The 13,078-nt window shown below is 41.0% G+C and overlaps 1 protein-coding gene across 1 annotated transcript; it reads left to right on the forward strand.

The window, feature by feature from the left end:
- The first annotated feature begins 1,469 nt into the window (after window positions 1-1,469).
- On the forward strand, window positions 1,470-10,849 carry LOC122565269 (kelch-like protein 23). The gene is given in 4 exon segments (XM_043721050.2): window positions 1,470-2,134; window positions 2,137-2,659; window positions 8,982-9,393; window positions 9,871-10,849. Coding segments are annotated over 4 exon segments (1,641 nt in total). The 5' UTR covers window positions 1,470-1,747; the 3' UTR covers window positions 10,190-10,849.
- The last annotated feature ends 2,229 nt before the right edge of the window (window positions 10,850-13,078 follow it).

Consider the following 13,078-nt stretch of genomic DNA (forward strand, 5'->3'; position numbering starts at 1 on the left):
GCTGGAGCTGATAAAGTTTCGGATGATATAGCTTCCTATGTGTGCCCAGCATGGCTAGTTTGTTGCATTGCACTAACCCAGATTAAAGGCACAAATTGATCTATTTCCCTCAAAATATAGGTATCACACTTGAAATTAATCTGACCACAAAAGAGAATCAACTAAAATATTTTCAGTAGAGGTGGATGGGAGAAGAGGTAATGAAATCAAGTATTCCATTTCTTCTGACATTTCATCATAGAGAAGGCCTGTGCTTAAAGACAATTTTTCAATGTTAGTCAACTGAGTAATGCTGATTATGTGCTCTTTACCATCCTGCTGTAAGCTAAGTTAGGAAAATCCAACCTTGCATAATTTTAAAGGAAAACATGTAACAATATCTGTGGCAATGATTACTTTAAAGAATATAATCCTGCCTTCCTTACACAATCATTGAACGTTCAAACCAAAGATTGCTTCCACCCAGTTACACTCATGGACACAAAATCTCAGAGATCGTACATGTAAGGATATTGTTTACATTAGATACACTATTTCAAGGATGAGATGTGTAAGGTCAGTTGTTATTACTGGAATACTATCCTAGGAAATTTGGAAGTTTTCTAATCAAGCTGACCTCTCTCGCATTTCCCTTTGTTGAGTCCATAGCGAAAAATGTGGACATAATGGTGAAACTATTGGGTATTGGAGACATTCAAGTCAAAGTCTCCATATATGTGGACAATCTTACCATGTCCTGCTTGGATCCACTGGTGACTTACAGACTGATGTGTATCTGGAATTAGTTTTAACTGGGCTCAGGAACTAAAATAAATCGCAGAAGAGCAAGACCATGTTTTCATGAATAAAATATATTTTTGCAAAAAGAACTCTTCCAGAAATGGGATGACTATAGGTAATTCTTAGTTCTAGGTATTCTAGATAAGAGTTTTGGAAAAGACCCAAAATTGTACATCTTTGGGCATCAGTAACTTGTCTTGAATATGTATGCTGCAGCATGACATTAATGCAGTAAATCACTGCATTAGAGTGATGGGTGAATCATAGAATCACTGCAGTGCAAAAAGAGACCATTCAGCCCATCAAGTTTGTGGTGTTTGGTGTACAGCATAATTTTACCTCAATAAATGCACTCCTGGTACTGGACCAGTTACAAACAATGTCAGGGGATATTGGTTTGAAGACAAAAGTGCAAACGAGGCAAGTTGGAACACGAATGAACTGCAAGCAGCAGCCATGAGATTGACCCCACTGTTGAGTGTCCTTTATTTTGTTTCTTAAGAGTTGGCCACTGTGGTATTTGATGTAGTGTGTGATCTGTTCATTACACTGGCCAGTGATTTACACTAAGTTACTGTGGTGGAACAAACTGAAGATATATTTTGCTTAGATGTGCTTGCCAACTTTTCACATTGAAAGTTTGGTTGAGTTGGCTGTCTGCCTGTCTCCTATGTTTTCCTCACAGTGGCCTAAGGGAAGACCTGCTGGCATATTTGTGGTCTTTTGTGATGAGTGGGCACTGCAATGTATCTTAAGTTATAGGCACCACATTAATTTGCTTGGGTAGGTTCGCTTTGCTTTTGTTGGGAAATATTTTAGATCAATACTGAGCTGCTTCCAGTTTGATTGGACAGTATCAGTGGTGTCCTTTAAAAGGTCTTCGGTGTTACCCTCATTGGTTTATTAAAATAGGCCAGGACACCAGATATAGCTCTGGCTTGCAACTTCTCCCGGGAATCAGGGGGAAATGGCCTCCGAGGAGACCAGCTTCAAAGACAAGGATCATGCCGCTGACACTGTGCTTGAAGTTGGCCAGAGGCTGTTCCATGTCAATAGGCGGCTGCTGGCCTCGACCAGCGAGTATTTCCGAGCCTTGTTCGGGGGTGGTACCAGGGAGAGCTCGCAGAATCACATCGTGTTGTGGGGCCTGGATCCCGAGGTCTTCCAGCTGCTGCTGGGCTTTGCCGCTCGGGGCCGAGTGAGTGTGGACCGGCGCAATGTGGAGGCTTTGCTGGAGGCGGCCGATTTCCTGCTCTTTGACCGGGTCAAGCTGCTGTGCGCCGCTTTCCTGCAGCGGGAGCTCAGGGTGGGGAACTGCGCGGGGGCCTTGGCCTTGGCTCAGCGCCTGGCCTGCCCCGCCCCGGGCTAGCAGCGGCCGCCCGCGGGGTGGCCCTCACCCACCTGGCCGCCTTCATGACCGAGGAGGAAGAGTTCCTGCAGCTTCCGAAAGAGGTTTTGGCCGAGCTTTTGGCCAGTGACCACCTGTACGTGGCCAAAGAAGACCAGGTATTTGAAGCCGTGATGAAGTGGGTGTGTCACCACAACAGCAGGGAAGGTCATTTTCTGGAGCTGCTGGCCTTGGTCAGGGCCCCCTTCCTGACCCTGTCTTTCCTCGATCTGGTGGTAAAACGCTCCAAGTGCGGCTTGCAGGCTGACCCTCACAGCAGACTCCTGAGAATATTAAATCACAGCCTTCCCCAGAATTGGACCATGGGCCAGTCCCAGACCAGCAGGACTTATGAGACCATGTATGTTCTGGGGGGCAAACATGAGCAAGAACAGCAGGAACTATTTCAGTTTCATCCTCAAACGAGCACTTGGCAAGCCTGCTCTCCTCTCCGACGCAGAAACCTCACCCAATATGCCGTAGCAACAGTAGGTAACACCATGTGCAAATTATAGCACAGAAGGTCAAGTCAGCCACTTGGCACAGTTTTAGAGTTGGTGGGGAGAGTCGTTTATAAACATGACTGCCAACAAATACAATATTCTGTTTGTAGGCTGAATTAAAAACGCATTTCAGTACCCATCAAGATAATACTTGCCATTGCTGGAAAATCTTGTGTTCCAAGCACCTAGGGTCTGAATCAAAATCAGAGGAAGCTTTCTGCATTTGCTAAATATAAAGTTAACTGTATAAACATTCCTGGGTGAAGAGCAGTCCTTGTTCAATGCAGGTAATACTCAAACAAAACCTCAGAGGAGTGTTACGTTATGGAATAGACTAAACTCCCTCAAAATATATTAAGAAGATAGTCTAGACCCCCAAGTTTTTTTTAATTTTAAAGGTAAGTGTAAGCATTGTGTTCTAGTGCAATTCGATTGGTCAAACTACCAGGTTAGAAATAAAACACTTTTGATTCATATACTATGAAAAGATTTTCAGGGTGTTCCCAGGGTTGGAGGGTTTGTGGTATAGGGAGAGTCTGAATAGGCTCTACTTTCCCTATTATGTCGGAGGCTGAGGGGTGATCTTATAGAGGTTTATAAACATGAGGGGCATGAATATGGTGAATAGACAAGGTCTTTTCCTTGGGATGGGGGGAGTCCAAAACTCGAGGGCTTGGGTTTAAGGGGACAGGAGAAAGATCTAAAAGGGACCTAAGGGGCAATTGTTTTCACGCAGACGGTGGTACGTGGATGGAACGAGTTGCCAGAAGAAGTGATGGAGGCTGGTAAAATAACATTTAAAAGGCATCTGGATGGGTTTATGAATAGGAAGGGTTTAGAGGGAAATGGGCCAAATGCTGGCAAATGGAACTAGATTAATTTAGAATATCTGGTCGGCAAGAGTGGGTTGGATCAAAGAGTCTGTTTCCTTGCTGTACATCTCTATGACTCCATGACTATAATTAAAATACAGACAAAATTAAAAGGGAAGAATTGGATTAACTGTAACTCTATTGAAATGCTTTACAAAATAATATGTATTAACTACTACTAATTACATGTTCCAATATAACAATATTCCATAAACATACCCTTGGCAAAGGTAAATTCAGTAATATAGATTGTCTTACATGAAATTCTAGAAGCAGGAAGAAAACTCCAGCTTTTAGCTGTAACAAAGAAAGGAATAAGAGCTTCCACATCCAGCCTCAAGACCCCAGCAACTGCTACTGAAGGCTAAACCTAAAAGAAATCCTGGTTTGTGTCTGAGTGGGTTTCTTCTGCATTCTCTCATTTCCTCCCACAGTCCGGGGATGTGCAGGCTAGGTGGATTAGCCACGGGGAATGCAGGGATAGAGGTCTAGAGGGTGGGATGCTCTTTGAAGGTAGATTTGGACTTGATGGGCTGAATGGCCTGCTTCCACTCTTTGGTGATTCTGTGGGAGCTTGACCTCGCCCATTCAGGCTGCTTCTATTTTTCCAACTTTTTTTTGAAAAACTCAAGGCCTCATAAGCTGTTTGCTTCACTGGCTTTGGAGCAGACTGCCCACATCTCTGTCTCATCCTTTCTTCAGTACAAAAATAAGGACAAAATACATCTCTTAAAGCCTTAGTATCGCCAGAATTAAGTGTGAATTTTTTACAGCTGAGGGTCCAGTCCCCAGACATAATTCACCTATAACCTTTACATTCAGGAGTCAGAGGAAAGCCTACCAGATTAGTTTAGATTGAGCACATTGATATTAATTGACTGGGAACAGCGCACCAATTATGAAGCTCCACTATTCCACCTGCCATCACAAATGTGTAAATACCTCAAAACACAATGGCAATCAATTTCTGACTGACTGCGATTTAGGACAAAAGCAATTCACACCAAGATTCATTATTCACAACAAAGTAATTTATCGTAAATACATTTATTCTTTAATACGTGGCAGAGTGAAACGAAGGATAACTAACCTCCTACTACTTGAGTTAAACTATTCATTATAAATGTATACCCTAAATATACATACACTTATTTTCAAATAAGACAGGCAGCAAATAAGTGTGGAAAATATAGACAGGGAATACAAAATTCTAAAAATCAAAAGTTTAGATCAGAAGGATGAGTTGAATTGTCTCTTACAGACCTTTGAATTTTAGAATGTTTTTCTACTCAATAGTTGATCGGGGGATTAGGTCTCATACCAGAATTATTTCTTTTGGTTTTTTTTTTATTTGTCTTTTCACTCACATGGAGAGACGGAGAATAATATTTTCTTCTTGCAAGCTCTGGATGTTTCTAGCTGTACCTTTCCTTCCAGTCTGTAGCAAACTGCAGTCATCAATCCAAGGGCCCACGTCAGGCAGTAAATCCTTAACTCAAAAACTCCTGGTGCAACTCTGACTCAACAATGTGACAATCTGAATGCTGCAAAAGCAACATTTTGTTGCACAGCTAAAAATGCATACTACTTGATTTTTCCAAGTTGCAAAACTCATGGTATTTTACCTAACACTGTCCAACTTCCATTTCAGTTTATAGTCCAAAATAGGAAAATAAAATGTATTCAGTCACAACAGATCTCAGAAATTAAAGTTAAGGTTTTAATTGAACTTCACCATTCAACCCCAGGTACTTAAAGTGTCAGATCATTTTTGGCTCATTAGCTTTTAATAGTGTGAACAAATGTGAAAAAATATGTCAGGATTTGGTGACAGTAATATAAATAAAAGCCATTTTGTCACCTACAACATTAAGAGTAACAGGTTTGGAAGTGTGTTGGGGGGGATAATAGTTGATACATAATTTGAACAAAAAAGACCTTTGGGCCTTTTGTCAGACTGACCTCACCTATTATTTCTTCTTCAGAAATGCACCTACCTCTCATTCATTTTTATCCTGATTTATGTCTGCACATGTCACACAGGGAATTTTACCTTTAACTGTCGGATTTGAGCGCAACTCCAAAAGTTCGGTGAACAATTTCCCCCAGTAGGAAGATGGAAACATCAGACTAGTGACCTAGGGTCACTTCTGCCTTTATAACATGATTGATGTTTGCTTTTAGATTCATTAAAGGAAAGAAAGATAAATGGCTTTTATACTTTATGTAGGAATTCAGGTGTTTAACCACATCTGTAATAAAGTTGTAAAGTTGTCATAGTCTTACCAGACTATAGAGCTGCTCCCTTCTTCTTTCATTCAAGGACGATGACTGGTGGTTTAAATCTAAGGATCACCACCTCTCAGGCAAATGTCCTTCAAGGAAGACTTGAACCCATATTATTGACATCACTTTCCATTCCAAAACAGCTGACTAAGCTATCACTTGTAAATATGTAATCTGTCAATTACATCATGTGCCAAAGCTGTTACATATCTTGAGCATAGCTGTAGTATTTGGTTGAGGTGCTGCTTTGTTAGGTAGTCAATCAAATATCTGATTTGCTATATGTGAATGAATCACAGGAGGCTAATCCAGATTGTGTAATTCAGACAAAACCAAACATTTAAATCACTTTCTTCAAATTCATAAATCATGTGTATGACAAAATAAATCATATGTAATTTGTCCAAACCATTTGTGTTCTCTGTTTAGCTGTCTCTCAGTGTATTATGTGTTAGCTGTGACTCAGTAATAGCAAACCTATTACTGATAATGTGGAGGTGCAGGTGTTGGACTGGGGCGGACAAAATTAAAAATCACACAATATCAGGTTATAGACTAACCGGTTTATTTCAAAGTAATAGCTTTCAGAGCACCTTCGTCAAGAAGATTGTAGATTCACACCCCATACTGGGAACCAATTTCCTTTGATGGTGCTGATAGAGTGCAACAGTCAGAAGAACTATCTTTCAAATGAGACATTAGACCTGCTCTTTCAGATGCATGTAAAAGATTCCACTATACTATTTTAAGAATATCGGGAGGGTTATTATTGGTGTTATCGTCAATACTAATCCCGCAATCAGCACTAAAAGGTAATAAGATTTATCATGATCACTTTTCTGTTTGTGGAATCTTGCTATTTGCAAATTGCTTGCTGCAATGTCTTCATTACAACAATGATTACACTTCAACAGTGGCTGTGAAGTGCTTTGGGACACTGAAGTTATGAAATGATTCTAAATTAAAATTCTTCCTCACTTTAAAAGTTTAATTTATGCCATAACATAGGCCACAGAGTATTATTCAATCCTGGATGAAAAAACACAACTCTGCCATAAAGATAGTTATTAAATATTACAGATATTTGCAGAAATTTCCTCTGCATTGACCTTTGATTGTATTTGATGTCTGAATTTGAGTTCAAAGCTTCTGCTGAATCTTGAGATGTTCTCAAATTTTAATTACCATTGACTAATTCTGTGTGTGTGTGTGTGTGTAAGTAAATTGGATCATGAGTGATTGTTCACATAATGATTCTGTGGGATTACAATACCCGCAGCTCGTCAGAGCAATCCACATCACACATCACATTACAGTCAGTCAGAAAATGATACATGCAACTGTTAAGCAGTTCTTTGAAATGTATTTTATTAGTTAAGTCGGAACTGATTGAGAGACAATTTTCTGCAAAATAACTGAATAACAGATAAGGCTTTATTGATCAACTTCAAGATAGGAGTGACCTATGAAATGATATTCTCAATGACAAAAATGGCAGTGGATAAGTTGTTGGAGGGAATCCTGAGGGACAGGATGTACATGTATTTGGAAAGGCAAGGACTGATTAGGGATAGTCAACATGGCTTTGTGTGTGGGAAATCATGTCTCACAAACTTGACTGAGTTTTTTGAAGAAATAACAAAGAAGATTGATGAGGGCAGAACGGTGGACGTGATCTGTATGGACTTCAATAAGACATTCGACAAGGTTCCCCGTGGGAGACTGGTTAGATCTCACAGAATACGGGGAGAACTAGCCATTTGGATACAGAACTGGCTCAAAGGTAGAAGACAGAGGGTGGTGGTGAAGGGTTGTTTTTCAGACTGGAGTGCCACAAGGATTGGTGCTGGGTCCACTACTTTTCATCATTTATATAAATGATTTGGATGTGAGCATAAGAGGTATAGTTAGTAAGTTTGCAGATGACACCAAAATTGGAGGTGTAGTGGACAGTGAAGAGGTTATCTCAGATTATAATGGGATCTTGATCAGATGGGCCAATGGGCTGAGAAAAGACAGATGGAGTTTAATATACATAAATATGAGGTGCTGCATTTTGGGAAAGCAAATCTTAGCAGGACTTATACACTTAATGGTAAGGTCCTAAGGAGTGTTGCTGAACAAAGAGACCTTGGAGTGCAGGTTCATAGCTCCTTGAAAGTGGAGTCGCAGGTAGATAGGATAGTGAAGAAGGCGTTTGGTATGCTTTCCTTTATTGGTCAGAGTATTGGGTACAGGAGTTGGGAGGTCATGTTGCGACTGTACAGGACATTGGATAGGCCACTGTTGGAATATTGCGTGCAATTCTGGTCTCCTTCCTATCAGAAAGGTGTTGTGAAACTTGAAAGGGTTCAGAAAAGGTTTACGAGGATGTTGCCAGAGTTGGAGGATTTGATCTATAGGGAGAGGTTGAATAGGCTGCGGCTGTTTTCCCTGATGTGTTGGAGGCTGAGGGGTGACCATGTAGAGGTTTACAAAATCATGAGGGGCATGGATAGGATAAATAGGCAAAGTGTTTTCCCTGGGGTGGGGGAGTCCAGAACTAGAGGGCATAGATTTAGGGTGAGAGGGGAAAGATATAAAAGAGGCCTAAGGGGCAATTCTTTCACACACACAGTGATACATGTATGGAATGAGCTGCCAGAGGAAGTGGTGAAGGCTAATACAATTGCAACATTTAAAAGGCATCTGGATGTGTATATGAATAGGAAGGGTTTAGAGGGATATGGGCCAAGGATGGCAGGTAGTACTAGATTGGGTTGGGATATCTGGTCAGCAGGGACGGGTTGGACCAAAGTTGTTTCCGTGATGTGTATCTCTGTGACTCTATAAATGGGCAATGCTATCTCTATGACTATTATTGCTGTGTAACCAAGAACCCATGAAGTAAATATAAGAAATCATGGCCTTTAAACCTAAAACACAGTTGCTTTGGAGGGCTATTAGTTAACAGTGAAAATGGAATTGAATTCTAAGAAGTTGCAAGTTTTAAAGCTACAGATTCTTGTGATGTTAATAATTTGCTTCAAATGGATTTGTTTATATATTATTGGCTAAAGTCTGAGAGGTTAAATATTTTAAATCTGAACAAGCTCTGATCTCAATAGGTTTTCACTCTAAGATTAAGCTGTTCTTTGCATGTTTCTATGACAGGGAATTTCATCTTTGTGACAGGCGGATACTTTCGAGAAAGTGTGGTGTGGTACTGTGTGGACTGGGTGCTGGTTTATAACTATTGTGAAGACAGTTGGATGGAAGGACCGTCAATGAAGCAATCTCGCAACTGGCATTGTGCAGTCGGTGTTGGGATGTACCTGTATGTACTAGGAGGGAGCACTGATGAGGCGGTCATCGCTGATGTTGAGCGTCTTCCATTGATGGCGACAGAGTGGGAAAAAACAGCGCCCATGATGCGGTCCGTGGAGAGGGCTGCAGTGGTCAGTGCTGGCACCAATATATATGTTTTGTGTGGACTGGATGAAAATGGTGACGTTTACAGTGGGGTGCAGCATCTGAATGTGGACAATGATGTTTGGGACATGATCTCCTTCTCCCCTCTTCCTCGGTAGGTCCTGTTTTATTTTCACGAGGGTGTTTGACACTATTTTGCAGCTACGTACATGTCTTCAGCTACTCTGGCTTTCAGCTTAAATTGGTCATGTTTAAGCGAAGCCTCTTTCGATCTATCTTTTGGTTCTTGTCCCCTAACTACTTTGTTTTGCCTCATAAGCCCTTTTATTATTTAAATTTCATCCTGTCAGAGACCTCCTTTCATTGTTCCTACTTTAAAATTTGACCAACTTGCCCAAAAGGTCACATCTAAAATACTAATTGGGATTGTCTCTGTGCATTTTCATTTGACTTGCTGAGGTTTTTTTTCAGCATTTTCTATGTAAGTTCACGATGTTCCTGTTTAAGGTGAGCTTTGCCTGTGATGAGATGTTAAAGGGTGTAATGAAGCTGCAGTGTATCAGATATCTCAGAATGAAACACAAATCAGCAGCACTGTCACTGACACTGGTGTTTTCTTTACTTGTTTAAGATATGATCTCTGTGCCACCATTCTGAACGGTGCAGTGTACGTTGTGGGAGGTCAAACATTCCGTCTGGACATAGACACTGACGAATGGACTCCAGTTGACGAGGAATGCTTCAATGAAAAGTTTTTCAGCGGTTGCACAACTGTTAATGGAAGGATCTTTGTCCTTGGCGAGAGGAGGGGGAACACGTCCATCCCAAACATGATTCTCTTTGACCCCTATACAGAAACATGTCAGGTAGTGGATGCAACTGTGCCCTGCCCACTCCCTATTCGAGGCTGTGTGTCTATCCGAAAGTTCAATGTGAGATCTGGAATTTAATCAGATACAGTTTAAGAGAATGAGTCACTTGTGTTGCTGCCCCTGTATCTGCCACCCTTTTGAGAGTAGCATCAGGATTAGGGAATCAAGGTGCCAGCTTTCCCAGCTAAGGAGAGACTGCAATCACAATTGCTTTCTGGTTACCCTGGACAAAATCTGGAATCATAATTGCCACCTCATCAAATGTCCTATTGAAAGATAGCCTGAGACTCATCACCTAGGTAAACCATCAGTGCATTAATGTGAATCTCTGACTCACAGCCAGTCCTTTTGTGGCTATTAATCTGGTCTCCTTGACTGAGCTAAATGTCTTTTTTTCTCCCACATTTAGGCTTTTCTTGCTTCCAGACTTAATTATTATCACCCTATATAAACCCTAGCACAACCTCAACTGGATGTAGGTTTGCTCGCTGAGCTGGAAGGTTCATTTTCAGATGTTTCATCACCATACAAGGTAACATCTTCAGTGGGCCCCCCCGATTAATCATTGGTGGTATAGCCTGCTTTCTGTTTATGTGTTGGTCATGGCATTTTCTATGATTATGTCATTTTCTGTTCTTTTTCTCAGCGGGTGGTAAATGGGATCCAAGTCAATGTGTTTGTTGATAGAGTTCTGGTTGGAATGCCAAGTTTCTAGGAATTCTCATTTGTTCTCTGTTTGACTTGTCCTAGGATGGATGTGTTGTCCCAGTCGAAGTGGTGTCCTTCCTCATCCTTATGTAAGGATACTAGTGAGAGTGGGTCATGTGACTAGTTGATGTTCATGTATCCTAGTGGCTAGTTTTTTGCCTGTTTGTCCAATGTATGTTTGTTACAGTTCTTGCATGGTATTTTGTAAATGATGTTAGTTTTGCTTGTTTTCTGTATAGGGTCTTTCAAGTTCATTAGCTACTGTTTTAATGTGTGGGTGGGTTTGTGGGCTACCACGATGCCAAGAGGTCTGAGTACTCTGGTAGTCATTTCCGAGATGTCTTTGATGTAAGGGAGAGTGGCTAGGATTTCTGGGCGTATTTTGTCTGCTTGTTTGGGTTTGTTGCTCAGAAATCAGTGGACACTGTTCATTGGATACCCGTTCTTTTTGAATATTCTGAAAACTTTTGAATATTTTGAAAAGAATGGCGACCCAATGAACACAGTCGCTGATTTCTGAGCAACAAACCCAAACAAGCAGACAGACCACGCCCAGAAACCTTAGTCACTCTCCCCTACATTAAAGGCATCTCGGAAATGACTGCTACACTACTCAGACCCCTTGGCATCTTGGTAGCCTGCAAACCCACCAACACACTAAAACAGCAGCTAATGAACTTGAAAGACCCAATACAGTCAACAAGGAAAACTGTTATCATTTACAAAATACCTTGCAAGAACTGTAACAAACACTACTTTGGACAAATAGGCAAAAAACTAACCACTAGAATACATGAACATCAACTAGTCACAAAAAAGACATGACCCACTCTCACTAGTATCCTTACATACAGATGAGGAAGGACAGCACTTCGACTAGGACAACACATCCATCCTAGGACAAGACATACAGAGAACGCACGAGAATTCCTAGAAGCATGGCATTCTAACCGGAACTCTATCAACAAACACACTGACTGGATCCCATTTACCACCCCCTGAGAAAAAGAACAGGCAATGTCATTACCATAGATAATGATGTCACCACTAGGAAATGCCATCACCAACCCAAGGGAACCCGAACCCATAAATAGAATGCGGGTTATACCACCAATGCTTCATCCAGAGGCTCACTGAAGATGTTGCCTAGTATGGTGACAAAACTTCTGAAAACAAATCTTCCAGCTCAGTGAGCAAACCTACATCTAGAACCTCAACCGGAGCTATAAATCTTCTCAAAACTTGCTCAACCTCCATTCTATTACCTGTATCCTATTTTGTAACAAGTTTGGTTTCGAAGAAAAATCATGCTGGACTTGAAACATTAACTCTGTTTCTTTCCATGGATGCTTCCAGATCTGCTAAATGTCTCCTTTTGCAGTTCTTCAAGCATCACCTGACCCTGTGACTGTGACCCCTTATGCATCTGCTACACCCATTAACTCCACCCTGTTATTGGCATTGCAGTGACCTAGACAACATGCAACAGAATTCCTCCTCCTACCCAGCTTCCCCTCTGCTGTTTTACCCTTCCTTGGTTCAGCAGTCATTTTCCCATGCTTGGTAGATATTGGACATTAAAGTTATTTGTCTAGAAGTTATTTATCATTAAAATAATTTATCTAGAACCCTACTTGTTTGTACTGATCTGCAGCAGAGCAGAGCAGAGCAATGGACTTTCCTTCAGTAACAATTGATCAGTTTATTGGTTTTCTTTCTGACCTTGAGTGTATATTCTGGACTGAAAACAACTTTGGGCTTTTCTGCCACTATTTGCAGCATCAGTGTAACATGGTGGAAGATTCAGGAGAACACGCATACAATCATAAATACTGGTGAGAAAGTCAGGAAATCGGATTCTTTGAATAAATTAAGTGGGAAATTCAGTAGGGATATTGCGCAAATTTATTATCCTATATCACTCTGTACTTACCACTCCACCCCAGTTGCTACAATCACAACTTTAATTTGCTTAGCACGTTTAATATAAAGTGTCTCAACATGCTTCTCAAGAGCAGTATCAAACAGAATTGGACTTGAGCCACATGATGAGCTATTCTGGTCAAAAATCTTTGCTCTAAAGAGTGTTTTAAAGGTGAATAAACCAGTGGGGAGATTTAAGGAGGGAATTCCAGAGCTTTGGGTCTGTGTAGCTCAAGATGAGGAAGCATTTAAAAACACAGGATGCTCATGAGACATAATTCAGAACAACCACAAGCTCCTCCCTTCATTGCCACACACAGTTGTGGTTAAATAAAG

The sequence above is a fragment of the Chiloscyllium plagiosum genome, unplaced genomic scaffold, assembly GCF_037043375.1.
Source record: "Chiloscyllium plagiosum isolate Xiang-an unplaced genomic scaffold, Cpla_swu_hap1 HiC_scaffold_28, whole genome shotgun sequence".
In the NCBI taxonomy this organism is placed as follows: Eukaryota; Metazoa; Chordata; class Chondrichthyes; order Orectolobiformes; family Hemiscylliidae; genus Chiloscyllium; species Chiloscyllium plagiosum.